The sequence below is a fragment of the Hippoglossus hippoglossus genome, chromosome 21 (assembly GCF_009819705.1).
Source record: "Hippoglossus hippoglossus isolate fHipHip1 chromosome 21, fHipHip1.pri, whole genome shotgun sequence".
NCBI lineage: Eukaryota > Metazoa > Chordata > Actinopteri > Pleuronectiformes > Pleuronectidae > Hippoglossus > Hippoglossus hippoglossus.
The window spans coordinates 11072218-11097142 of record NC_047171.1 but is presented as its reverse complement, the minus strand read 5'-3'; the positions used below and the strand labels follow the sequence as shown (position 1 = coordinate 11097142).

Genomic DNA, 24925 nt, shown 5'->3' with positions numbered 1-24925 from the left:
ATCAAATCAATGTTTGTCATTGACTTGATAGAAAAAAAAGCAATTACTTCCATGCATCTTGGTGATGAGAAGCAGCACAAAAACACAGGGCTGCACATTACACACTCCCTGTATGAATCTTGTTTCTGCGGGAAAAGAGTCGTGTTGGGTCCTCGTCACCGCAGCCATGACAGAGGGGCGGTGATTGTTGTTCCCATCTGGACGCATAATGAGTTCGGAGTGAGACACGGGGATTGCTAATAGAGAAACATCACATGATACATGCTGTACGGTGGGAGCAAAACAAGCTGTGCCGTTGTAGTCGACAAAAATAAAGGACTCTGCCCATTTTTAGTGTTTCACTTTATAATTCCCTCTCTCACTCGCTGTCACAGTTCACTGTGATTTGTCTCTTTCCAAAATTGCTCTAATTGTGCGACTTGCTTTTCTGGGCGCCACTTGAGCGAGCGACGGGGTCTGCGGAGCCGAACCACTCAAGTTCATTGATATTCAAGAACCTGCAAAAGTGGTCTGATCTCCTCTGAGGGCCAATTTTAACTATCAAATGAAATGTTAGAGAAGGAGGAGGCCTCTCCGCGGGGTCAGTGCAGCACCGTAGGCCACAACCTATAGTGAACACCTGATTCCATTAAAGATGCATATATTACACACACAGCATGCTTTCATTAGTAGATAAATAAGTGCGACATTATGATGGTAATGTCTTTGAGTTCGCACAAACTCATTAAAACAAGCATTTAAGAGATTGGGGCGTAGAGCAAACTGTAAAAAGATAGCGACTGCTTTGTACGAGCTGCTTACAGGGAGGTTTTGTCGCATATTAGGAGTAAGAATAAAATACTAGCATTTATAACCACCACGGATATACAAGGGAGTAGCCAAGGCTCTCTGTTCGTAAGGGAGTATTTTTTTTTAAAGCTAATTTGTCAATTGTATTACAACAGTATAAGTAAACCTACTTAAAGTGTTAGGTGTTTATTAGACAGACAATAAGAAAGAAATGTAAAAATCTATACAGGATGAGATATCAAAACTTTTGGCCCTGAGGTTCTCCAGAATACTGGCCACCACACTTCCCATAATGTCATTTTCCAGCATCTTTTGTCTGCACCCTCCTTCCTTGTGAGGGCACAAATCTTTCCAGTTTCCCAGCTAGTGTTGCAACTAATGATTATTTTAATTGTTAATGAATCTGTTTTGGTTAATCGGTTGATAATTTAATGAGGCAAATGCCCCTCATCATTTTCAAATGCAAGATTTGTTTAGTCTGATAAATACTTCAAACCTAAAGACGTTTAGTTTCTTATAAGAGAAGACAAAAAAAAGCAGAAAATCATCATGATGAAGAACCTGAAACCACCGAATGTTGAGAAAGGACCGACGGAGTTATTGAATTATCAAAATATATCAGTCAACTAATCCATTCATTGTGTTGCTGCAGCTGTAATCCTCTCTTTAATGTTTGGATTGCCCATTAAATTAAATCACCACTCAATCATTGCTGCACATTATGCATGTTACCATAGCAGTGGGTTGGTTTCTGAGTTTCTAGGCACAGTATGATGCACTTGATGGTTACTTGGAGGTGACACACTAAAAACACCTCGCACAGAGGGGGATAAAGGGGGGGGGGGGGGTCACATATCGCTCTGGGGCATTGACCCTCTCTACATCACAAGAGGGGCTTCAGGATATGATTTCCTCCACAAGCTGCATTTGAAGCGTCAAGGTCATCTTGACACACCACACACAATAATTCAACCCCTTGGATTTGATAACTGGTCAAAAGTCATTTGGCAGCTAAAGCTCACACGGACAAGAGACTTGGTTGTGAAGTAGCTGCTTGAATGTGATTGTGATCGGCTGAGTGTTAAAAGTTCAGAGGCAGTTCTGCAAAAGTAAAGATAAGTTAGGATTAAATATTAATTTAGTCAAGAAGAGGTTTGTGTCAGATTACAAAAAGTATTGTACGCAGTAATAAGTCAGACAATTATTTGGTAATATTATCATATTATGTCTGACAGATAAGCCTGTTTATCTGTCTATAACAATATATTCTGTTTTATAAAACTCATTTTTTGCATATAAATTCGTAATGTGAAAAGTCAGTAGCAAATATTACTTTTCAATAACCATAGAGAAAAGACACAAAAGGTACAATACACTCTTCTGACATGTAGTGGACCAGAAATACAATAAGAACCTCAAACTGTATTTGAATATTCTTATTTGCTTTTAATCCCTGGCAACACTGTGCCTAATATATTTAATACCTTTTAGAATTCAAGGCGCAATATTGATAACAGACTGGGGAGTTTTCTGCTGTAGTAATAACACTGCACAGCCTTGACAGCATAATCTGTGAATAATATACTGTCTGAAAGCCCTGAAGATTTGTAGCAGTGTGCAAAATAATACTAATAAAAATATAAAAAAGACGATAATTCAGTTATGTCTATCTTGCCTTGAGTTTTCAGAGAGGTCTTTGTGCTTCGTATAATAGACATATTTCGATTGTGCAAATAAATAAACAATAAATTAAAAATAACAGTGCACCTCTTTCTATCTATACCAGTATAGCTCATGGTGGTAAAATGGATAGATGGATAGATAGATAGATAGATAGATAGATAGATAGATAGATAGATAGATAGATAGATAGATGTAAATCAAGTTTTAGTTCCTGTGCATAAATTGCAGTACCGATAGTGACCCATGGGAGGCGGCTGTGAGAGAGAGTATCAGTCATTAGTAGAAAACGAGTCTAGTTCCCTGTTTGCTAATAATGATCAGTGATAATAATTAATAATTAATAATAATAGTCTAGAAAACAGAAAACAACACAACTTCATTTTCAGCTTCGTGATTAAAGGTCACGTGGCTGCACAATGCGTGAGGTGCCGTCGCTAAGCAACCGACGGGGTCCAAACAAGCGCGAGCAGCGGCCCCAGAGGAGACGTGACACATTAGCACATGTGTTTATTAGCTAATTATTGTTGTTTACGGCACAACGCACAACTCGATCAGTCTGTGTAGATACATCTGTTGAATTGACAAGACAACCCAATGGCAGCCAAGAAGAAAGAAGCGAGTCTGCAGGTTGGACAGACCCCATGAGCACAGTTTTCATCTTCCTGTGATGCTTTAAGATGCTTATAGTCACTTTTATTTGTGTTTTCTTGTCCAGGCGTGTGTCACAAACCAAGAGCAGTGGGAGGAGATGCTCGCCACCAAAGGTTTAACAGGTAGGATCCTCAGAAGTAATAGAGATGTCCTATTTGACTTGAACGCATCCCTGCAAACAGCTGTTAATAAACTGTGTGTAATTTACTGTGTGCTGCTGCCCCCCTGTGTTCACTGAGATAACTGCAGATTTAATTCAGTGAATTGCAGTCACTATAATATGATGTAAAGACTGTTTGGACTTTGTTTACACCGTCTATATTGTTTATACTTGTTGTGCAACATGTGATGATGATTGGATAGAAAAATCAACCAATCAATCAGTCAATCAATCGATCAACCAATCAATGGTTGGTTCTCTATTGCTCCTGTCACACTGTGTCTGTTCTTCTTCTAGTTGTGGACGTGAACCAGCAGTGGTGTGGTCCCTGTCGAGCTGTGGTCAGTCTGCTGCGAAAAATAAAGAACGAACTGGCTGATGATCTACTGCATTTTGCCACAGTAAAAAAAATACAGGTTTTTAAAAAATGAAAGAATATAAAAAATGAAAGAATATAAAAAATGATTTTGTGAGGAAGAATCCCTAAACTTGAAAGTGTGTGTGTGTGTGTGTGTGTGTGTGTGTGTGTGTGTGTGTGTGTGTGTGTGTGTGTGTGTGTGTGTGTGTGTGTGGTGCAGGCCGAGGCAGACAGCATTGATGCTTTGGAGAGGTATCGGGGGAAATGTGAGCCCACCTTCCTCTTCTATGGGGTGAGTTTGTGTGTGTGTTTGTGTGTGTGTGCACATGCTGTTTATACATGTTCTTACTGTAAATGTGTGTTTAAGGTTGATCACATATAGCATGAGCCATCAGGTGTGTGTGTTTGATACATATTCTTCCATAAAATGTACTTCTCTAGTTATTTAAGTAAGATGTTGCATTACAGCTCATGATGAAAATTGTTATTTTGTTTTCTGAATCAGGCAACAATAAAACACTTAGTGGCTCCCTCTTGTACGTAGAGAAACGTGGGCACTTTGGAGGAAAATGAGACCACGAGCAACAAGGGAGTTGTGAGGAAATTAGATATAAATTATGTAGTAAGAGTACGTTATTGGTATCTGATTTATACAGAAAAATTACAGCGTAAACTGTGATGCTGCATTATGAATAGATATATCTAGATCTCTGTCTATACGTATGTGGTTTTTAAAAAAAAATTATTCTGACTCTCCAATACTCAGGTGCTAACGATGTAGGCCAGGAAACTGAGCCACCTAGAGTTGTAACCTCTCTGGTGGTGATGCAATATTCTGCACACTATTTCATGCTTAATGTTAAATCTCTGTTATCAGTGTTATCCTCATTCCTGACTCATCTTTTTTTGTATCCTTCCTTTTTTGCCTAATGAAAAGGGAGGAGAGCTGGTGGCTGTGCTGCGAGGGGCCAACGCTCCTCTGCTCCAGAAGATGATTGTAGAGGAACTGGCCAAGGAGAAGTTGGTCCTAGAGCAAGGTGGTGAACGCAAAGTGGTGAGCACTCACACACACACACACACACACACACACACACACACACACACACACACACACACACACACACACACACACACACACACACACACACACACACACACACGCCGACACATGTTATCCACTCACACATATGTGTTTATAGACAGTCATGTCCAGCGAGTGTTTTTATGTGTTGTGTCTCTCAGGTTAAGGACGATGATCTATTGTCTTATGAGAATGCAGAAGAGGAGGAGGCGCCTCAGCAGTCAGAAAATGAAGAAAGCATAACTGGTATTGTGGAAACAGTATAATCATGTTTTTGGTCATTTTGTAAATTGTCATTGGTGTTGTTATTGTTGTTATTGTTAGTACTATCATTTACTGGCATCTCCGTGAACCATTTTCAATTATATCCGCCTCACTGACCATCTTTCAAACTGCTCTCTTCTCCTCCAGTTCCTACCAGTAAATCCTACACAGTCGCCATCATCAAACCAGATGCTGTTGCTCACGGCAAGGCAAACGAGATCATTATGAAGGTACACAGAGACAAACTGCTCACATTCTGGGAAGACAAAATTGTCTCCAGCCGTCCTGCTGATATTATTTCATTAGGCTCTGACGTGATTCCCCTGGTTAGATTCAAGACGCTGGGTTTGAGATCCTGGCCCACGAGGAGCGCACGCTGACTGAGGATGAGGCTCGAGACTTTTACCAACACAAAGCAGCAGAGGTAATCTTACAGGGAACTAAAAGAAACTGAGAATATATTATGCAATAATTGAAAAAAGGTTAATATGATAATGGTGAGACATCTAATAATAATAATAAATTTGATTTCATGACACCTTTCTAGACACCCACCTTACAATATATCACAACTAAGCACATGAATAATTAAAGTAAAACCAAGTGTTAAAATTGCATCAGGAGACACAAACACCTAAAAGTACATCATATGTGAGTAAAAGTAACACGTAAAAACTACATTATATATGACATATACGATGTAGGTATGTCAAGACGCCGACAGTACATCTCACAGACTCATGGTTATTGTTTATTGCAGAGACTGATGAACTGGTCAGACAAATGAATCCATTGTAAGTGTGTGAAGTTCATCTGGGTCATAATCCCAATGGGAGAGTCACGCACAACGGAAAAACCATTTCAATTAGTTTGCAATACGTCACACTTCCATCTGAACCTCTGCACAACACAGCTGCTGAATCGGCAGTTTTTTTTTTTGCTTATCACACTGTTTGTGATGAGACTACATGATCCAGAAAAATGTCATGTTCATGAAATGATAGAATGTATATGTGGCTTGTTCTGTCAAATATTTGTTGTGTCTTTTACAAAATCATTTCTACTCTATTTTCTCTCTTAATCTCTTCATAAGAAAAAACAGCCTCAAAGAATGTTTACTGAATCACCTGCATCTCTTTAGTCTGAAACATGGACCAACTGGAGTTGTGTTCGTGACATTAACGTTGTTGTATCCGTCTGTCCTCGTCTCTGCGTGTGCCTCTGTGTGTTTATGATGCTGGCTCACAGGATTGCTTTCAGGACTTGGTGCAGTTTATGTCCAGCGGTCCCTCCCACATTCTGGTGCTGTCTCAGGTCGAGGGCTCTGCCAGTGTTGTGCCGGCGTGGCGTGAGTTCATCGGCCCAGCAGACATCGAGGAAGCCAGGAGAGAGAAGCCAGAAAGGTTAGTTACCGGAAATTATACATACGTTCCTTTTAGAAGAACAATTGAGTTGAGAAAACATCAACATCATTACACAGTGTAATGCGGCATGAAGAAAATTGTCATTGCTACAGCAAATATTTGTTTGTAAAGACACTTATTCATGCACCATTGACTGCAACAGTGTGAAACAATCTCAATCTAAAGTCTGGGAAAGAGACTGAGCAGCACATTCTCTCAGCCGCTCCGTCAGACACACCCAAACATAATGCTTCTCTCTGGTCGAGCACCAGCAGAGCAACCATCTGCTCTGCTCTCCTCTCTCCCCCCTGGCTTCCTGCAGCTTGCGGGCACAGTACTGCACACAGCCACCGTTCAATGCAGTGCACGGCAGCGAGGACAGCGACCAGGCCAGCAGGGAGCTCGCCTTCTTCTTTCCCAACTTCAGGATGGCCTCGGTAACGGAGCAGCAGGATGGGGAGGAAGAGCGTGTGGAGAGGACGCTGGCCCTTATCCGGCCTGACGTTGCCAGAGAGAACCGAGGTGGGGCCCGTGCCAAACGCATAAGCACATAAGGGTGCAGATACACACAAAAGGTGGATCATGTCAGCGTAGTGGGACCGCTCCCTGATTCGTTAGATACTCTTTCAGAATGTATCAACACTGTCAATGACATGGTTGGTATCTGTGGTTCTGCAGGAGACGTCCTGGCCCAAATCCACAAGTCAGGTTTCTCAGTGGCTCTTCAGAGAGAGGTGATGTTGACAGAGGAGCAGGTCAGACAGTTTTACCTCCAACATGTTGAGGAGGACTACTTTCCAGCACTGCTGAGAAGCATGACCAGGTACTTTACACATCCATTCATCCATCCTTTGAGGGTTGTGGGAGGAGCTGGAGCCAGTCCCAGTTGACATTGGGCGAGAGGCGGGGTACACCCTGGACAGGCCATCACATATAGAGACAAACAACCATTCATGCTCACATTCACACCTACAGTCAATTTAGACACTCCAATTAGTCTAACCCCAATCTACATGTTTTTGGACTGTGGGAGGAAGACCCGTGTAAACATGCAATCTCAGCTTGCTACTGCAAAGGTTTATTTAACATGTGTGGTTGTATTTACAGTGGGCCGGTGCTAGCTCTGGCTCTAGCCAGAACAGGGGCTGTCGGACACTGGAGGAGCATCCTTGGTCCGGCTGACGTTAATAAAGCCAAAGAGGAGAGTCCTGACTGGTGAGTGGTGGAACCCTGTCTGATTAGTTTAGACAAATTTGTGTTTAAAGAGTAACTGAACCCTTAAACACCCCTTTTCAGTTGAAAACCAATGGATACAGGTATTTTGCCCTGTTGCTGATAGATTTAAGTCCAAATCGTGACATTTTAGTGCATCTATCCATCATAATGACTGCCCTCTAGTGGTTGAAACCCAGCTATTAAACTTGGCATTTGACTGATCTGGAGGCAGCTTCCGTCACCAGGACGTCACTGACAGTGTCACTGACATCCAGCTCCGCCTCCCTCGCCCCCTCAGTCCCCTGCCCAGTTTTTGGTGTTGGAGTTGGTGTCAGAGCTGGGGGTGAAGTAACAGTTTAAAGAGAGAAAGGCGTCACCCCATTTGCACATTCAACAATCACACAGTAGGTAACCAACTAGATAGCACTGTATTTTCCAAACAGTAGTTCAGACCCCCTTACAGGTTTTATTTTTTCTCGCTCCACCTCTGAAGCACCAAGGTCCCTCTTGGAGTTTAACTTAAAAATATTAAAAGCTCAATAATACCTGTAATTCTGGCTTCTGTGTGCCTCACCACTCAGTCTAAGGGCCCAGTTCGCTGTGGAGAATGAAACCATCAACCAGCTGCATGGCAGTAGAAGCCAAGAAGAGGCAGAGCGGGAGATCGACTTCTTCTTCCCCAAGCAGAGGACGCTGGCAGTTATCAAACCGGACGCCATGGAGGAGCACAAAGGTTCTGTCTGGTCATTTCGAACAATACAGAAATGTTCAAATATACTTATTATATATTTAGTTACAGATGCACAGATGATGATATCATTTAGTAACATTTCTTCTGTTCCCTCTATCAGAGAAGATTCTGGAGGAGATCCATGCCAGTGGCTTCTCTGTCACGCAGCTGAAGGAGACGGTGCTGTCCAGGGAAGTGGCCGAGGAGTTTTACAAAGAGCACAGGGAGAAGCCTTTCTTCGGCCAGCTGGTGGAGTTCATGTGTCGGTTAGTTTCACCTGGCGTTTAGTTTGACCCCTATTCTCAGGAACAGGCCAAAGGGACCAAAGCAGACGCAGCCTCATCCTTGTGGCGGCTGCAAGTTTTGCACTTTTTTTTTAGCGGTCATCCTAGCAGCTCCGAATCAAGGCGGCCTCGGGCAACTGGCGAAAGAGTCCATCTCAATTTCATTCTTAGTTCTACAGCACATCTAGATTTTAGAGTTATCTTCCGCTCCGATGGGCTCCTTTACTTGGTAGTTACACAACTGCTCGGACACAATGGGCAGAGAGAAGGACGCAGCTGGGCACTTCAGCTTGGGAAACTACCTTGACCATTACTATTTCTCAATGTAAGCTCAGGTTTAGCCTTAATTCTTCCTTTTCTTGTTGTTTTGGAGTATTTTGGGGAACCTCTGCTTTTAAGGAGATAGATGGAGAGTGACAAGCAACAAATGTCTCCAGACAGACACCAGGGACACTCCAGGCTGCAGTTAGTGGTTATACATTGGGTTCTGTGACCTTGACCGCTTGTGGTAACACTTACAATGCAGTTAAAGCATCTCCCAGAAAGCACTGATGTCTACATCATCGGATCTGTTCTCATCTACAGGTTTAGAGGTTGAAACTCTGGTGGGTTCAAATAAAAAAGGCCGTTTTAGAGTGTCGTCTGGTGTAGTGTGGATCAGATTAGCTATGATATTGTTTTAACAGCATTTTAACTACTTCATTTAGTATGAAGCAGACCATTGAATTTGAGCTAGAATGGCCTCCACCAAGGACAAATAGACACCTCTTGAAATCACATTTAAATTATTTAATAATTATTATTTCATCTAGATACATGAATTATTATCTGAGAAATCCAAGAAAATGTTGAAAAACACCGCATCTCACAATGTTAAAGAAAGTAAAACAAAAACTAACTATACTACTGATTCTACCAAGTTTCGTTGTAATCCGTCTTGTAATTTTTGAATAATCTTGATAACTAACGCTGACGAAAGCATAACATCTTAAGCAGAGGTAAATAAAGTGATGCTGTAATAACAATTAATTTAACAGAGGCTCCCAGGATATTTGCACGTTTTAAGTAAATTCAGCTCAGTTTTGACCCAGATTTGCAGATCGCAAATTTAAACAGAAAGAATAACAAGGTTGACAGGTGCATCATGGTTTCAGTGTTTGAAAAATGTCAAATGCATTAATGGTGAAAGGTGAAGGTTCATCTCCCAAATCCATCAGCAGCAAGTGGGCGTATAACATGTAACTTATAATCCAACAAGGTATTTCAGTACAGTTCTCTGTATGTCAGGCTTTACCCAGGACCCAACATTCTGTCTGTTACATGTATATGAGCATCCTGTTTGTTTCAGGGGGCCCTGCATGATGCTTCTCCTGACTAAGGAAAATGCAGTTGAGGAGTGGAGGGCCATGATGGGCCCCACAGACCCTGACCAGGCTAAGGAGACTTCCCCGAATTCTCTGAGGGCCCGCTTTGCCTGCGACATCCTCCACAACTCGGTCCACGGCGCCTCAAACGAGCAGCACGCAGCGGAGAAGATCCGTTTCATCTTCGGGGAAATCTGCACAGAGGCAGAGACCAGCAGTGGTGATGGACAGAGTGACGGGATAATTTCAGGTAATGATCCGATGCATGAGACATGAGTCATTTCCAAATGACAAAATCCATTTTTCAAAGATTCTGCTTGAAATAACGAGTTGTTTCTTTTAGCCGAACAAGAAAACGGTTCTGCAGATGAAAACACAGCAATGTTACAATCTCAGAGTGAAGAAACGTCTGATAACCAACAGCAACAACAAGAAGGTATCAGATGAGTTTCACTGATGGAGAAATTCACCAGTAGTGTGGTCTTCAGTTTTCAGGTGTTTCAGTTTCACAAAGTAATATTCAGATAGCTTCCGTTAACAAGAAGGTTGTGTTTTCTCCTGACTGAGAGAAAAACACCACTTATCCTCATAATGTCCCAAACAGCTGAGATGTTACAGTGCAGTAAATCTTGACCTGTTGCACCGCACCGTTAAGGACAAATTCAATGCATAAGTACAATTCCTTTCTGTGATCGCAGTATAAATGGTTTACGAGATAAAATGCTGCACCTGAGCAAATTCTTTAGCTGATCAGTTTCAGCCATTCAATGTTACAAATATTTTTGGTGGCAGGATCTACAGCATCTATCTCAGTTGATCTAATCATCCTTTTATTTTACAGCCGACCCACAAAGTTCAAATCCTTGCAGTCCACAGACGGGAGAGAATGACGATCCAGAGCGCTCCGCTTGAACCTAATGGTTTCATTTTTATTGTTGACCACTTCCGCAACGTTACGATTACACCACAATGTTTTTTGTGAATCATAAAAAAATTTATAGATCAATCTGACATTTCCATCTTTTATTTGTGGCATTACAGGGCTGTATAACACTCAGACAATCATAAGTATCACGTGACAGAGGGTTAACTTCTCAGATGACTGCAGGTCTTGGCTCACCACAAAAGCTGCAGGGTCATTCAGTCACCACCAGTCTATCTTGAATTACCTAAAATAAATTGTTTAAACTACTGTGGCAATGAGTAAGAATGACCAGGCTCTTGTATATTGTTTTAGTATGAAGGACCACAAGTGTCACAAAATTAATAAGGCACTACAATAAAATAGGCATCGATACATTTGTTAACTAATTAATGTATTGATCTATAAATAAATAGACTGCATTACGAAGTAAATATTTGACATTTTAATTGGTTAAATAAAGGTAGTTCAAATAAAAAATTAGGATGACAAAAACAACATAAAACAGCCAATAAGTACATTCCATAATTCATCAATTAATAATGTCATGTAATTCACAAATCGAAATAATAGATTTTGATCAGATTTTTAAAAGGGCGATTTCCTTTTCTACTTGCATTTCCATCTCCCTGTTGCTTTTCCTTTTTTGTCAGCTAATCAATGTGCTCTTTGAGTTTTTCTTTCTAGCTTCTCGATGCTTCATTCTTATTATTTCAGTGACACTTGTGGTCCTCCATAAAAAACACTTGAATGACCTAAAAAATGTATCCAGTCACCACAGTGAGCAGTCAGGTTTAAGAAGGATTCTAAAAACCTTGAGTCACATTTATGTAGTTTTCTTATTAGCAAAAAAATATAAAGGATTATAAGACTGTTATTTTGCGTGTTCTAAAACATTTGAGGCATGTTTGCAAAAGTACATAAGTTCATTCATGATCAACAGAAAAAGACAAAAATAAACAAAATAATTTGTCAGTAAAAGTCATCTGCTGAAATATTCCTTGATGCTCCCTTTGCTGGGGCTTTGTCCGATCGGGCCGTGATGTTATCCAGAGGTGTCCTCAGGGGGGGCGTTGTCCCAGTCGTCTGCGGCCTCCAGTAACATGGCCTCGTCGATGTCGTCCTCAGCTTTGAATGATCTCTGGAACATCTCCATGATGCTCCTCTGTTTCGGGTCCTGGACAAACCCAAATATTCATGTTCAAGATACTACAGACATATAGCTATGTAAGTTCTGTTGTCCTGGGTGGTCTCATGTAAACGTATTTCATGCATAAACATGTGTGAACGTAATTTAACATTATTACATGTCATTTATTTATATACATATGCAGGATTTACCTTAGAGTGGAAGCTGGCGTTCACTGCGTTGCCTGAGAAGTTAGACTCAGAAAGACCCACTTGTTTTAAGACATTCATTTTTCCCTGGATCATTGGCCTGAATCAAGACATAAATAAATGATTATAATAGTGCAGACAACATTTAATTCACTGTTTCTCCCAGTACGCATATTAAGCTGCCCCCCTGCTGGTTCAGTTTTGGCTCAGTGTCTTGCAGCAGTGGACGACTGGTGAATATGAGAGGAAACAGTCTGAACACAGGATAATCCTCAGCGATGGAACACGTCAGGATAGACACATACCACAGGTGATCATCAGCAGTTCCCGTGGCAACCAGGTAGTGAATGTTCACACTCTTGGTTTGGCCAATGCGGTGCACCCGATCCTCTGCCTGAATGAGAACCTGCAGAGAAAAGGCAAAACAAAAAACTAGCACCTGAAGTTTTACATTACTAAATCTTTACTGTCCTCTTCCACGTGCAATAGCTCCGATGAAAATGGTAAACAAAGCTAAAAATGGCTCATAATTCAGCTGAAAGTAAAACTCTAATAGGATTCTTCTAGATTTGTCCCCTTTCAAACACTTATTTTAGAATCGAAGGTTTGCCTCCATGTCACATCACTTCCCACTCCACTGTTAGCCTTGAGAGTGCGGGGGTGTGAACAAGCTCCTCTGACAGACAGAGGTGGAATGATTTTCCCCATGTGAAATTGTTATTTCTAGGAGATGTCAACCCTTAAATTGAAAAAAGAAAATTGGCTGCCAAATAGAGAGAAGTTCTGCTGCATTTTACGTACTGAATGTCTGGTCCTCGGTTTTTCTATAGTCGCAAAAGAATACCACCATTTACTACCAAACATTTTCACACAAGGCAGAAGCTGCAGATGTGCAGCCTTGATGTTCTTCACGCCATTAGATAGGATTATAATACTAATGGATTCTAAAGATAATAGCAGAACAGCAGTAAACACCTGAAGTCTTCTTCACGTAGAACTTAAAGCAACACTATGTAACTTTTACTGAGAAACAGCACCCTCTGCAGCCACAGGTGGTGATTCATTCTGTTGATGTTCGAGGGATTAAACAGTTTTCATGTAGAGACGAATCTCTTGACAGCGTAGTCCCACTCACTGAACTGAAACACAACGAAACGCAGGTGTTACCCATGATTCCCTGCTTCCTGAACCAGAGGACTACGGCTGTAACAAATACACCAAACTGTGTAGAATTCTCCATGTTTTAAAGAGTTTCCTCACTGAATATCAGAGACAAATGCTGGTTTTTAATGACTTTGGTCTTTTTAACTGATCTACAGTTCAGCATTACTCTTGAACTTGCTATCGGTCGGTTCCACACTTCTCACAGGAGATCGTACCTGCTCAAAGTTACATGGAACAAGAACAGACTTGTTGTACTTAGGGTGAGGAGTGGGAATTAAAGCAGCACCATTCTCTCTATTCCAAGTATGTGTGTCACTTTAAGATTAAAAAACATGTGCATAGTGTTGCTTTAAATTTCACTGTAGGTTCAATTAAGTTGAGTTTATATTTCCTTCGACTCCAGAAAGAAATATCTTTTTTCAGCTGCTTAAACTCTTACTTGCCGCACCATGTCCACTCTGTAATATTGTCTGCAATTTGACGTAGGCGTCAGTCTCAACCTAAATTGCGTTCCGAATAAAATAGTTTCAAAGAATGTGCAGTATTTTTATGTAACATCATGAAGTGGCTTACTCCAGGGTTCCAGAACAGCTCAGCAAAGATCACCAGGTCTGCGGAGTGCAGGGTCAGACCCATGTTCGCTGCAGTGATGGACAGCACCGCTACACACGTCTTGGTCGAGTGCTGAAACTTCTCACACAGCTGCTGTCGCTCAAGTGACGGCGTGGCCCCGTCAATACGCATGAAAGGGACATTCTGCATGGGGAGGCGAAAGACCATTATAGCTTATAGTTTCATTTTCAGTACAATCACACAACAATTATACTTAAAATATACAGAGTCGAATGGTTTAACGCCAGAACAAATCAACAAACGAATTTAACTCTTATTAATTTGCATATGTAGCCTTTTGGAGACTAATATCTTACTCACCTTTTTGCCCAGTTCACAGGAGATATGATCCAGAACTGACTTATGATGGGCGAACACTAGAAACTTCTCCCTCCCACACTCCAGCATGTCCGTGATGTACTCCCTGCCAGTGACAGACACAAACACAGCTCTCCACTATTTTTAAAGAGGCACATTGCAATATTCTGTCTTCGTCTCTTCACATTATCTCAAATCCAGAGCTATCACAGTGATCCGACAAAAGATTCTGATCAGATTCACATTATTCTCTCGTTGCTCACCAAATCTAAGATGATTCAGCTGAACTGATCCCCATCATTAAGGGGTCTGCACTTACATAATCGCCTGTAGCTTGGCTTCAGCGGTGCGGTTATAAAAGATGAGGAGGGCTTCCTTCTCTTCCGTTTTCTGAAACAGATAAGAAACGACATGAGATAAGAACTGACAGGATTGTGTTTGATGATTTGATAGGAGTCCTATTACTCCGAGGAGCAGTGGGATTATGCACAATCAAGCTCAGCAACTCGTTCCCGTCTGAGTGTATGAACACTTAAATCAAGGCTCTCTGGAGGATTCTGGGTCAATTTAAAAGCACTCGTACGTGTCTGAGGCCTGAAAGGACTCATTGGGCTCAACAAGGGTCTTTCAGCCTTTTCTTGACCATTTTAATCACAAAGAGTGAAAGTAGAAATTACCTTAGAAACAGAAGAACTTGTGTGCTGCTGAGGGAAGTATAACATGATATACCTACAACACATGTATTATATTTAAAAGTATTTCCGTATCATGGTAGATATTCAGAGAGATATGAAATGTCAAAGCAACCTCAGGTTTTGAAATCGTACATGGCATGGCCATCCACCTCTTGACAAAAATATGTGCAATGTTTTTATGGTTGACAGCTGATATATCACATTTTATCCTGAAGTTTGGGTGTCACATATTTCAAAAGTAGGGATAAACCATTTTGACCCAACATTTCGAAACGATCTGGTAGAGAGGGTTTATAAAGAAACATGTATGACATCTCTCAGAGCAACAGTATCTTACAGTGTCTGTAGTTATTGCAACAGAACTGACCCTGGTCTTTCTAAAAGAAAAACTGATGCAATCTTTTTTTAGGTATTTTACTTCTTCCAATATGTTATTTCTTCAAACTTTCTACCAAATAAAGTGACGACTGATTTGTTTTACATCAATTCCTGACTGCCAAAAATACCTGCACTCTATTTAGGTTTGGGTAAATTAGGAAGTTAGTTAGTAAGTTAATTGTCTCTGATAGAGGAAATTCAGTTTCACACCCACATTCACACTCTCAAACCATGTCCTATGAAACAAACAACAGAGCAACATCTAGCAAACAGTACACATCATTAAACAATGAAAACAGCGACAACAACACACAAGGATAACTAATTAATATGAAATCTTGGGTTATGCGTGTTAGTTTTGTGCGGCTTGTCACAGAGAGCATTTTAAAGAAATGAGTTGAGAAATAAATAAAAAGGGCTGGATAATACTTCATTCATTCATTTTTCTAGTTTCTTCCAAAAATATTTGTGACCTACGTTGCGATGTTCCTTGGCCAACTCTTTGGCAGCAGCCGACAGCGCCGCTTTCATGCGGGTGCAGATCCCATCTATGGTCACCGTGACAACCTTGCGCTGTTTAGCAGGAAGCTGGGACAGGACTTCGGATTTGAGACGGCGCAACATCAGAGACTCTTCCAACAGCAGCTTCAGCTCCCCAAGATTAGAAGAGCCGGAGTAGTCCCAGCCCCAAGTCGTCTGGAGAGGATTGGAAGGAGGAAGATGAAGAAGAGACGAAATGAATGAAGAAAATAATGGAGAGTGGGACAGACAAGTGCTACAAGGGGACATGTGGCAGTTGGCCAGTACACTTAACTGGTAGTGTGGGGAAAGAGCTATAAATACATTCAGCTTCTTATCATTATAGGCCTTGCCTACACTACTGCGTATATTGTTTGAAGGGATATTTGCCAGTTAAAAAAAAAATGAAGACCTTCGATTTACAAAATATCTCCGTCCATATGAGAACACAAAAACCACAACTAACGCTCAAACAATGCCTGGCCAGTAGGTGGCGATTAAGTCTACATCAACAATCTTATAACTCTCTCTGAGCTTATTGAGTGAGCTTGTCTCGTTCATTAAACGTAATCGAGGTAAAACTTTGAAATAATCATATCGGCCAGCCCTACATCGCAGTGGAACAAATAAGGACCCGTCAGGATTAAACTACCTGCTTGGCGTTGCAGTAGCGCATCCCGAAATCGTGGTAGCGAGGGAAGAGTGCAGGTCTGACGGCCAGAATCTGGGTGTAGAGCTCACAGGGTCGGGACATTGCCGGGGTCCCAGACAGAAGAATCACTCTCTTTGCTGCCTGAGGATAAAAAGAACAACTCGTCATATCACTGCTGAGAGAGTTTCAGAGTCAGAGCAAGAAATTAAACTCAACCAAGATAAATTATATATTTATTTTATTACTTTTAATACATACTTAACTTAATATATATTTTACTTATTTTTATAAATATAATATATGCAAATCTATGAGGAACCTCTTAATACAGTGACAGCCATAATTATGCATTTGTATATTGCTAGATATAAAATGGTATTTGGTCATTTATGGAAACTCACAACAACTGTCCTAAGAGATATGAATGTTTGAATTCAAATCTGAAACACTTCACAGAGTGCATCCCTCTGTCAACATCCATCCATCCATTATCTATACCGCTTATCCTTTCAGGGTCGGTGGGGGAGCTGGAGCCAATCCCAGCTGGCATTGGGCAAGAGACAGCGTACACCCTAAACAATTTAGAGTCTCCACTTATCCTAACCCCAATCGTCTTTTGACTGAGGGAGGAAACCAGAGTACCTGGAGAAAACCGATGCAGACACAGAGAGAACATGCAAACTCCACTGCCGAACCTGGACTGGAACCAGCAACCTTCCTGCTGTCAGGCGACTGTGCTAACCTTGCAGTTCTACCACACTGGTAAGGTGCAAAAAATATTTAAATAAAAAGTTAATTGTCTGATGACAGAAATCCCAGATCTGGTTTGCAGTGGAAATCTAATCAACTGATCCTCTGACAAGATAGCCAATAGACCGAGATTGTTTGTGAACAAACATTAAGGAAACTTTTATGAGGCAAATTTATACCTCAATATCCAAGTGAATCTGTTTCTGTGAACAGAATCACTTACGTATTCTGTGATCTACTTCTTTGGATATTTCTCAGATATGCTGCAGAGTCAGGTAAACAAGTACAAATATTACTTCTTTGATTTAGATTGTAAAATACAATTTTAGATAAGAGAAGAGAAAGAAAAGCACCTTCAGTAGAGGCAAAGCAGCTTTACACCGAGCCGTCTTTATGTTCTTCAGGAAATGGGACTCATCCTGCACAAAAATGACAAAAATAACATTATTGCTATAAAAGGGGAAATTTGAGTCAAACTGACAGAGGTGAAAAAGGATTCAGAGCCATGTCCAAATAATATACAGCTGACCATGATAAGAACATTGAAGGGGTCTCCAGGCTGCTGCTTGTCCATCCTGCTCAGCAGGTCGTAGCTGATGATGTTGACCAAACCGGAGCGCAGGTTGTCTTTGGCCTTCACCACCACATTGATGCGGTCAGGACTGAGGGAGGGGAGCCAGCGTCTGAAGGCCTACACACAGAGGTAAGACTCATGTCAGAGACGCAGAGTGAACCAGAACTCACCAGACTAACACTATTGATTTTCCGGCAGTGCTAAGGTCAATCTGTGCAATCTGTAATAAACATCATGGAGAAGGATCTTATGGCTGACAGCTGGTTTGAAGGTCATAGTTCATCCTAGCTACTAACACAGGGTCTGCATTAATAGACAATCAATCGTGTAGTTTGGAAAAGAAAAAAAAACGCGGTGTCCCAAATATTTCTGACAACTCATTTGCCTTGTCAACCTGACTTAAGTCATAGCTCCCATTCTTTGCAGTAGATTTGGCCAAATGCTTAAGACTAACAGTGCAGATAAGAGACGAGCCAGACAGTAAGTGTATTTTAATGGGTCTACATCCAGTGACTTAACTCTCCTCCGTGATTCCAGCTCCTGATTGGGGGGACTGTATTTGATCCAAGATATCTATTTAGAGAACAGACGTCTCGTCAAGCGACAGAAGGCCAAGTAGAGCGCTTCTGAAAATGTTCTGTTACTGCAGCCTGTTAATGCTGCTGCAGAAAATAGATGCCGCAGCACATGGGACGTGTTCAGGACAAAAAACAGACACCTGAGAAGAATTGGGAAATGAGCGAGTATTGACACTGTAAAAGGAAAACACAGACAAAAACGCACTAAGGCTTCAAACATCCCAAGTGTGGAGGCGCCACAGTGGCTTTTGTGGTAAAAGATGTGAACCTGTCTGTATATCTACTATCTGCAAAAATACAAGTCTGAATAAAAGTCAGAAAACGTATTCAAAGTGCAGTGCTGAAAAAATATTTAGATATAGATTCATATTTTTGTCAAATGACAAAAAGAATGAAGAACAACTATTCTGATAATCGATTCATTGTTTCATGTTTCAAGCACAGACTGTAGAAACAAGGATTACATAACAGCATTTTTCTCAAAGATGGTTTCTGTCGTTTTTGGTAGTTCTCATCAAAGTGATGTTTGTTCAAGTTAATTTTTCAAGAAAGTTTGATTTTAATTGGTTATTTTATGCTTAAAAATGGGGTGACACATCATGATTGACAGCTGAAACTGACTTGCGATTGCCTGAGCTTGTGTATCAGAGGGACCTCGATACCGTGGCCACATTCCTCACTACTGAGCAGACTCGAGCTCCAAATGACATCAATAGCACAAGATGGCAGCCTTCGTATCCGAGATATTTTAGCTTACTTTTTGTACAACAGGAGGAAGGGGAGACATGTTGTTTATCTTTATATACAGTCTCTGGTTTCAAGGACACATGTCAAACATTAGCCGATATCCCATTTTCAAATGTGAGGATTTCCCGCTTTTTCATTGTCATACATGAGTTAATGAACATCTTGCTCTTAAAATGGCAATTTTTTGGTGTTGTGACATTTTACAGACAAAACAATTAATATATTAGTGAGACACTAACAACAGTAAACTAGAATGGAACGGAGTAGAGCCCAAAGCCCAATAGTACCCTTAAATTCACTCAAGCCGAACCAAATTAAACACACTTATTCATATAGTAACCCTGTTTTTTTTCCCCATCTAGATCCATGAATGATTCCCTGGGAAAAATGTGACAACATTGAAAAAGGCCCTCTCTCCAGGATCCGCCCCCTAATCTGGATTCGCACAAATTCTAATGGGCTCTTTGCTGACCAATACCACATCTTTTCACCAATTTCATGAAAATCAGTGAAGCAGTTTTTGTGTAATCTTACTTACAAAGAAACATACAAACCAACAAACAGACAGGGTTGAAAACCTCCCTGACAATATAATACAAGCTTTGATGTCAGGAAAAGCAGATTATCAGTGAGGGAGAATAAAAACAAAGTAGCTAAATAAATTTGCTGTGTTGGCATCTCCATCAAAAATCAATGCTTCACACTTCTAGCAACACACCTGCCCCCATGAGACAGAAAAATGGAAGCATGAAAATCAATACTACCATAATTCCTACTGAGGATGAAGCACCTAACAGAGTGCAAGCAGTCCTCGGGGACCAGTATTAACATTCCTCAAATGCAGAGAGCTTTAAGCAGAAACCCACATTATAATGTGTCGAAGCATAGCTTTGGTGAGAGGAGATTAAAAGGATATCCTTAAGACGGTGCCTGCTGACTTAATGAGACCATGAAATGGAAACAAAGTGATAAACTATTAAAACCCAGTAGGTAATGAGCTACTTTTCTTCGAGGCACAACTTGGGAGTAACAGAAGCCGCTGATGTTATTACCTCAGCCCAGGTGAATCGTACGGAAGAGGGAGCCACCACCAGTAAGGGCCACTCATTCCTGTAATAGGCTGCTATGCAAATGGCCTGCACGGTCTTTCCCAGACCCATGTCATCAGCCAGGAGGAGGCGGCCTTCTTTAAACACTGCAAAACTACAGGAACATGAGCAAATAACAAAATTAAAAGCTATAGCAGGAACTCACAAAGATCAAACCATTACAAATTGACTCATTTGATATCACTAAGGAATGGCACACAAATATTGACTCATTATGATAAGCATCTCTTCATTTACACAAGACTAAGCAAATTGTAGATATGAAGAAGTCTCCTGGTATTGAGTTATTGGCTACAGTGTGCAGATCAAACATTAATGGTGGTTCAAAGACACCTACTTGACCCCCTCCCTCTGGAAGGGCATAAGGCTGTGGGTGAGTGAGGGCTCGATGGCGGAGAGGTCTGCCTTTGGGACGTCCAAAGACCTGGCTTCAGTCCCGTCAAAACTGGCAGAGAAAGCCTGGATTACTGCCCTGGGCAGAGGCTCCACCTCCACTGCTGCTATCCCACCAAGGAGATCCACTGGGTATGGAACATAGCTCGGTCAGACAAGATGGCAAATGCAACAGAGACAAAACACAGAGATAAACCTGCTTAATAAAGCAAATGTTGTTACTCACTGAGTTTCTTAAAATCCTCGAGCGAGAAGCTCCACTTTCTTGTTTTCATGTCTGACACACACACAAATCAACAAAGACAATTCAGCATCAAAGACCGTAAAGTGTCAATACAACAGAAAAATCATATTTTATCACATGAAGTCACTGTTACCATAACTGTTTGTTGGCATTTGCTTGAATGCTGCAATGACATCAACATTGTAACCGACGTCAACCTCAAACTTGTTCGGGGACACCAAGATGCACTGGCCCTGCAGAGTGGCTCCAGGTTTCTGCCAGCCGTTACACAGCTTCAGCAGGGCCGCCAGCGCTGCACCGTTACGGGGTCGGCAGGAAGCAACATCCACCACTTCCATTCCCTCCAGAGGCCTCAGAGACACAGAGGCAATAGAGGCTGCCTCCTCCACTGCAACACAGAGTCAAGATGGGGGAGATGCGGCAGCAAGTCAGACTAAATAAATACTCTGTCATGCCTTAATAGTTATTATACTTCTGAGAGAAATTTAAAATCAGTGAATGTCTCCATGAATATTTTCCTAATGTACACACTTAGCTGCTGATAGTCCTCCAGGCTGAAGTTCCACATCTTTGTAGCAGGGTCTAAAATAGAGAAGAATACTTTATCAACTTTAACATCCCAGAAGTAATCTGCTTTTCCATTGATACTGCTAAGGGATGAAACATTTTTAAACTTGACATGCTCAACAAAAGAAATTACTGAAGGTTCAGTACATAACAGTTTATACTGCTTTTAATTTAGCACATTCAGTATTTGTATGGCCTTGGAGGTTACCTTGACTAGGGGCACAGATGCCTTGTAGCACTAAGGCTTGGTATTATTTGAAAATTACAACACCAGCTGCTACAGAACATAATAAAGTAAAACTATTGAATTTTGACAAACAAACCTTTTATGCACATCTTGTCTCGCTTGAATATTGTGTTTAAGTAGCAGCTAAATTATGAATTTACAATGTTGCCCAGGTACTGTCAGTCCTGTACTACTAAAAATGTATTGATGCTGACAGGGTTTATGTTACTTAAGAAAATGTTGCTTTTTAAAAATGCATTTACACATAAAAATGAGGGGCAACCCTCCATGACTCAAAAGCCAAAGTGCAAAATAACACAGTTACATTGGCAGATACTTTCCATAGTTCTTGGAGGCGATGGACTTGAAAACAGCAATGAGCTCTGCGTGGTAGCCCACTTCTACTCTGAAGCGACTGTCCTCTGTGTGGGGGACACATCTTCCCCTCACGGAGATGGAAGGCTTTTTAGCAGCTACAGCGTTGGAGGTGGAGGTGGAGGAGCGTGAGGGAAGCTGTGCCACAGAACTCTGGGCAGGTTTAGTCGTCGCTTGCTTGTAGAAAGAACTGGCTGCACCACCATCACCACCAGAGCTGCCGGAGGAGAGGTTAGGTTTGGACTGAGCTGGTCTCCCGACAACGCCTCCTCCATTTAGCAAGACAGGGCTCCTCGCACGTCGACTTCTTGACTGAGGAAGTGGGTCGATAACTTGGATCTATGAGGAAAGACGGCAAAAGGTGTGAATGAGAAGTTGTGTTTCATCAAAATAATAAATGACTCAACATTACATCTCACCTGTCTCAAAGGAGAAGAGTTACACGGCCTACTCTGGCTGATCTGTTTTCCATTAGCAGATGACTGATGATGCGTCGGCCCAGCTTGCTTTTGGTTGTTGAAGCCCTGTGGCTGATGTTTGGAGAGTGGAACATACAGTTTTGGTGCAGAGACCGAGCTGCTGGGTGAGTCTCTGTGATGGACAGGGGCCTGTCTATGTACTGAAGCCCTGCTGGGCCCTGCCAAGGTCTGGTTATTGATGCTGGGAGCCTGTCCCATTCTCTCGGCTCGTCTCTCCAACGCCCTGAGCCTGTTCTCCTCGATCTTACGCTGCTGCTCTGCAGTCAGCTGATGAGACATGGTTGAGCTAAACGCCAACTAGCATAAACAAATGCATCTAGTTACCTGCTAGCAAGTGATCCGTGGAAACCCATGTGTGCTTTTATAGGTAAGACGTTAGAACTGACTTCCTCTACTGCTGGTGCTAACGCTAGCAGCTAACGAGGCTAGCCTGGACGTCAACTGTTAAAAAACCGTTAAACACCCTAAATGTACCGGGAGCGTCACATCGGTGCTGGGTCAACATGAGCAGCCATGTCAGCAATGTGGTTTACAGACGGCAAAGAAAGGTCTCAAAGCTAATAGGTGAAGTTAGCATCCAGCTAGCTGGTTGACAACCCGCTGGAATATTCCTAATCTGCCGCGCCGGAAGTGACGTAGGACAACAAGCAGGCACGCGGAGAGGGCGGTTGCCGGGTGACGTGGAGAGGCAGCCATTAGCTTGATTTAACTTCTTTTCAAAACTTTCCAATGAAAAAAAGTTAAGCTTAGCCTAGCCTAACTAGCTAAGAGAAAACTAAATGCTGTTGTGTTTTAGCTCAACGAGATCCTGATGTTAACAGATGTGTTAAATATTAGCTCAACCCTCCTCAGGTGGGTCATTTGTTAAATTGAAATTGTAGGAAACTAAATTGCACTTTCCATAATGTGTAACTGGCTCACATCTCTACAAACCACGTTCCATAGTCAATATTGTATTTTAATTTTCCTCCACTACATTGACACACAGTTGAATCCAAACATTTCGGCCCACATTTTGTTGACATGTGATGTGAAAAGTAGTTAATTCGTCTCCTCACAGCTGCAGCACAAAAATATTATAAACATTAACCAGTCACCAAATGTTAATGCAATGTGTTATTTCATGAAATTAAAAGAAGAACAAAAAACAGTAATTACTGCCGGGGCTGTGTTTTCTCTCTTTTTAATTAACAAAATAAACAAACACGTCATATTTGCATATTTTTACATACAACAACCAGTTAATAGTTACCTTGCAAATGACGTACTAGGTTTAACATATTGATCATTAACTAGAATATGGTTACTTCTTTAAATAATAAATTAGCTCTATATCAGCCAATAAATTGCGACTTACAGATTGATGCATCAGTATTATCAAACTAACATTAAGATATATACGCATAATGTTAATGCAAAGAAAGGGAGTACTGATACTGTGAGTACATTTAGGTTTTAGATTCAAGGACTTTTACTTACAATGGAGTATTCTTACCTTATGGTATTGATATTTAACTTAGGTAATGGTTATGAATACTTCTTTCAACACTCAAGTGTTCTAGTTTGTGTTTGATGTGTTTATGTAGCCCAAAATGAGGAGCTTTCTTGCTTTGATTATTAGGCTTCAAACCCTGAAAGGATACACCCTATTTAGTCTGTGCCAGGCTTATTATAATTTGTCTTCTTCTGTGATATTCGGTGCTGCCTGTTTAAAATGTGCCTGCCTGTAGGGGCTGATTACTTGGCCTGTGTTAATCCAGTTTTCTCGAGAGCCTCATCCAACAGCGTCACACTCAGCATGGTATCATTTGTTATTGCTGTAGTTCTATGTATGTATGTGCCTGGTCTCACTACTTCTTTAAACAGGGTTAGCTAAAAATGACTGCACTCATTTGCTGCGCATGGCCACAATATCAGGCACCTATAGCTGCTTCTCTCCTGTTGAACAAAAAGGTTTCAACCTGCAAATTGCAGCTATATCTTTTTCAGTAGCTATTTAATCAGGCACTACTTTACTACTGGGACCAAGTAAGCAATCACTGGCAATTATCTGCCAGAATAGAAAACCCGCAGGAGTGAGAGCTACAAGTTTAATCTGTCAGTTCGCTGCTAGCAATCCATTAAATGCACAGCCAATGGGCACTATAGCCTGACCACCGTCTTATATACATTCTGACAAAAAAGGGAACATGTTTCTGCTCAGTGATACAGTCCAGCCACTAGTGCGTTCGTTGCTGCCTGAACTAACCGGTAAACTGTTTTTGAAAAGCTGCTCTTTTCTGTCCAGCTTTAACAAATTGTTC

General features: G+C 41.3%; 2 protein-coding genes across 5 annotated transcripts; one reads left to right on the top strand and one right to left on the bottom strand.

Annotated features, from left to right (window-relative positions):
* Positions 1-2917: 2917 nt before the first annotated feature.
* Positions 2918-11069, top strand: nme9 (NME/NM23 family member 9). 2 transcript variants are annotated; one of them, XM_034574244.1, is made up of 17 exons: positions 2918-3099; positions 3188-3245; positions 3581-3684; positions 3862-3933; positions 4579-4695; positions 4884-4968; positions 5134-5216; positions 5318-5410; positions 6235-6389; positions 6712-6911; positions 7068-7212; positions 7497-7604; positions 8186-8337; positions 8456-8600; positions 9967-10232; positions 10350-10418; positions 10824-11069. In XM_034574244.1, the coding sequence occupies exons 1-17, from the start codon at positions 3067-3069 to the stop codon at positions 10892-10894; spliced, it is 1956 nt and encodes a 651-aa protein (XP_034430135.1). In that variant the 5' UTR covers positions 2918-3066; the 3' UTR covers positions 10895-11069. The 2 variants fall into 2 exon arrangements, with proteins under 2 accessions (XP_034430135.1, XP_034430134.1); XM_034574243.1 differs by having other exon boundaries at positions 10326-10418; positions 10824-11067.
* Positions 11070-11378: 309 nt separating this feature from the next.
* smarcal1 (SWI/SNF related, matrix associated, actin dependent regulator of chromatin, subfamily a-like 1) lies at positions 11379-23549 on the bottom strand. Of its 3 annotated transcripts, XR_004612514.1 has the most exons (19): positions 22563-23548; positions 22110-22482; positions 21507-21557; positions 21109-21363; positions 20958-21008; positions 20676-20859; positions 20282-20432; positions 17860-18021; positions 17684-17749; positions 16581-16721; positions 15887-16105; positions 14656-14726; positions 14340-14442; positions 13980-14162; positions 12548-12648; positions 12246-12342; positions 11945-12081; positions 11795-11893; positions 11379-11419 (listed from the first exon to the last, which is right to left on the bottom strand). XR_004612514.1 is itself a non-coding variant. In XM_034574241.1 (18 exons), exons 1-17 carry the CDS (start codon positions 22899-22901, stop codon positions 11950-11952), a joined length of 2679 nt encoding a protein of 892 aa, XP_034430132.1. In that variant the 5' UTR covers positions 22902-23549; the 3' UTR covers positions 11795-11892; positions 11944-11949. The 3 variants fall into 3 exon arrangements, 2 of the variants coding, with proteins under 2 accessions (XP_034430132.1, XP_034430131.1); XM_034574241.1 differs by lacking the exon at positions 11379-11419 and having other exon boundaries at positions 11795-11892; positions 11944-12081; positions 22563-23549; XM_034574240.1 differs by lacking the exon at positions 11379-11419 and having other exon boundaries at positions 11801-12081.
* Positions 23550-24925: the final 1376 nt, after the last annotated feature.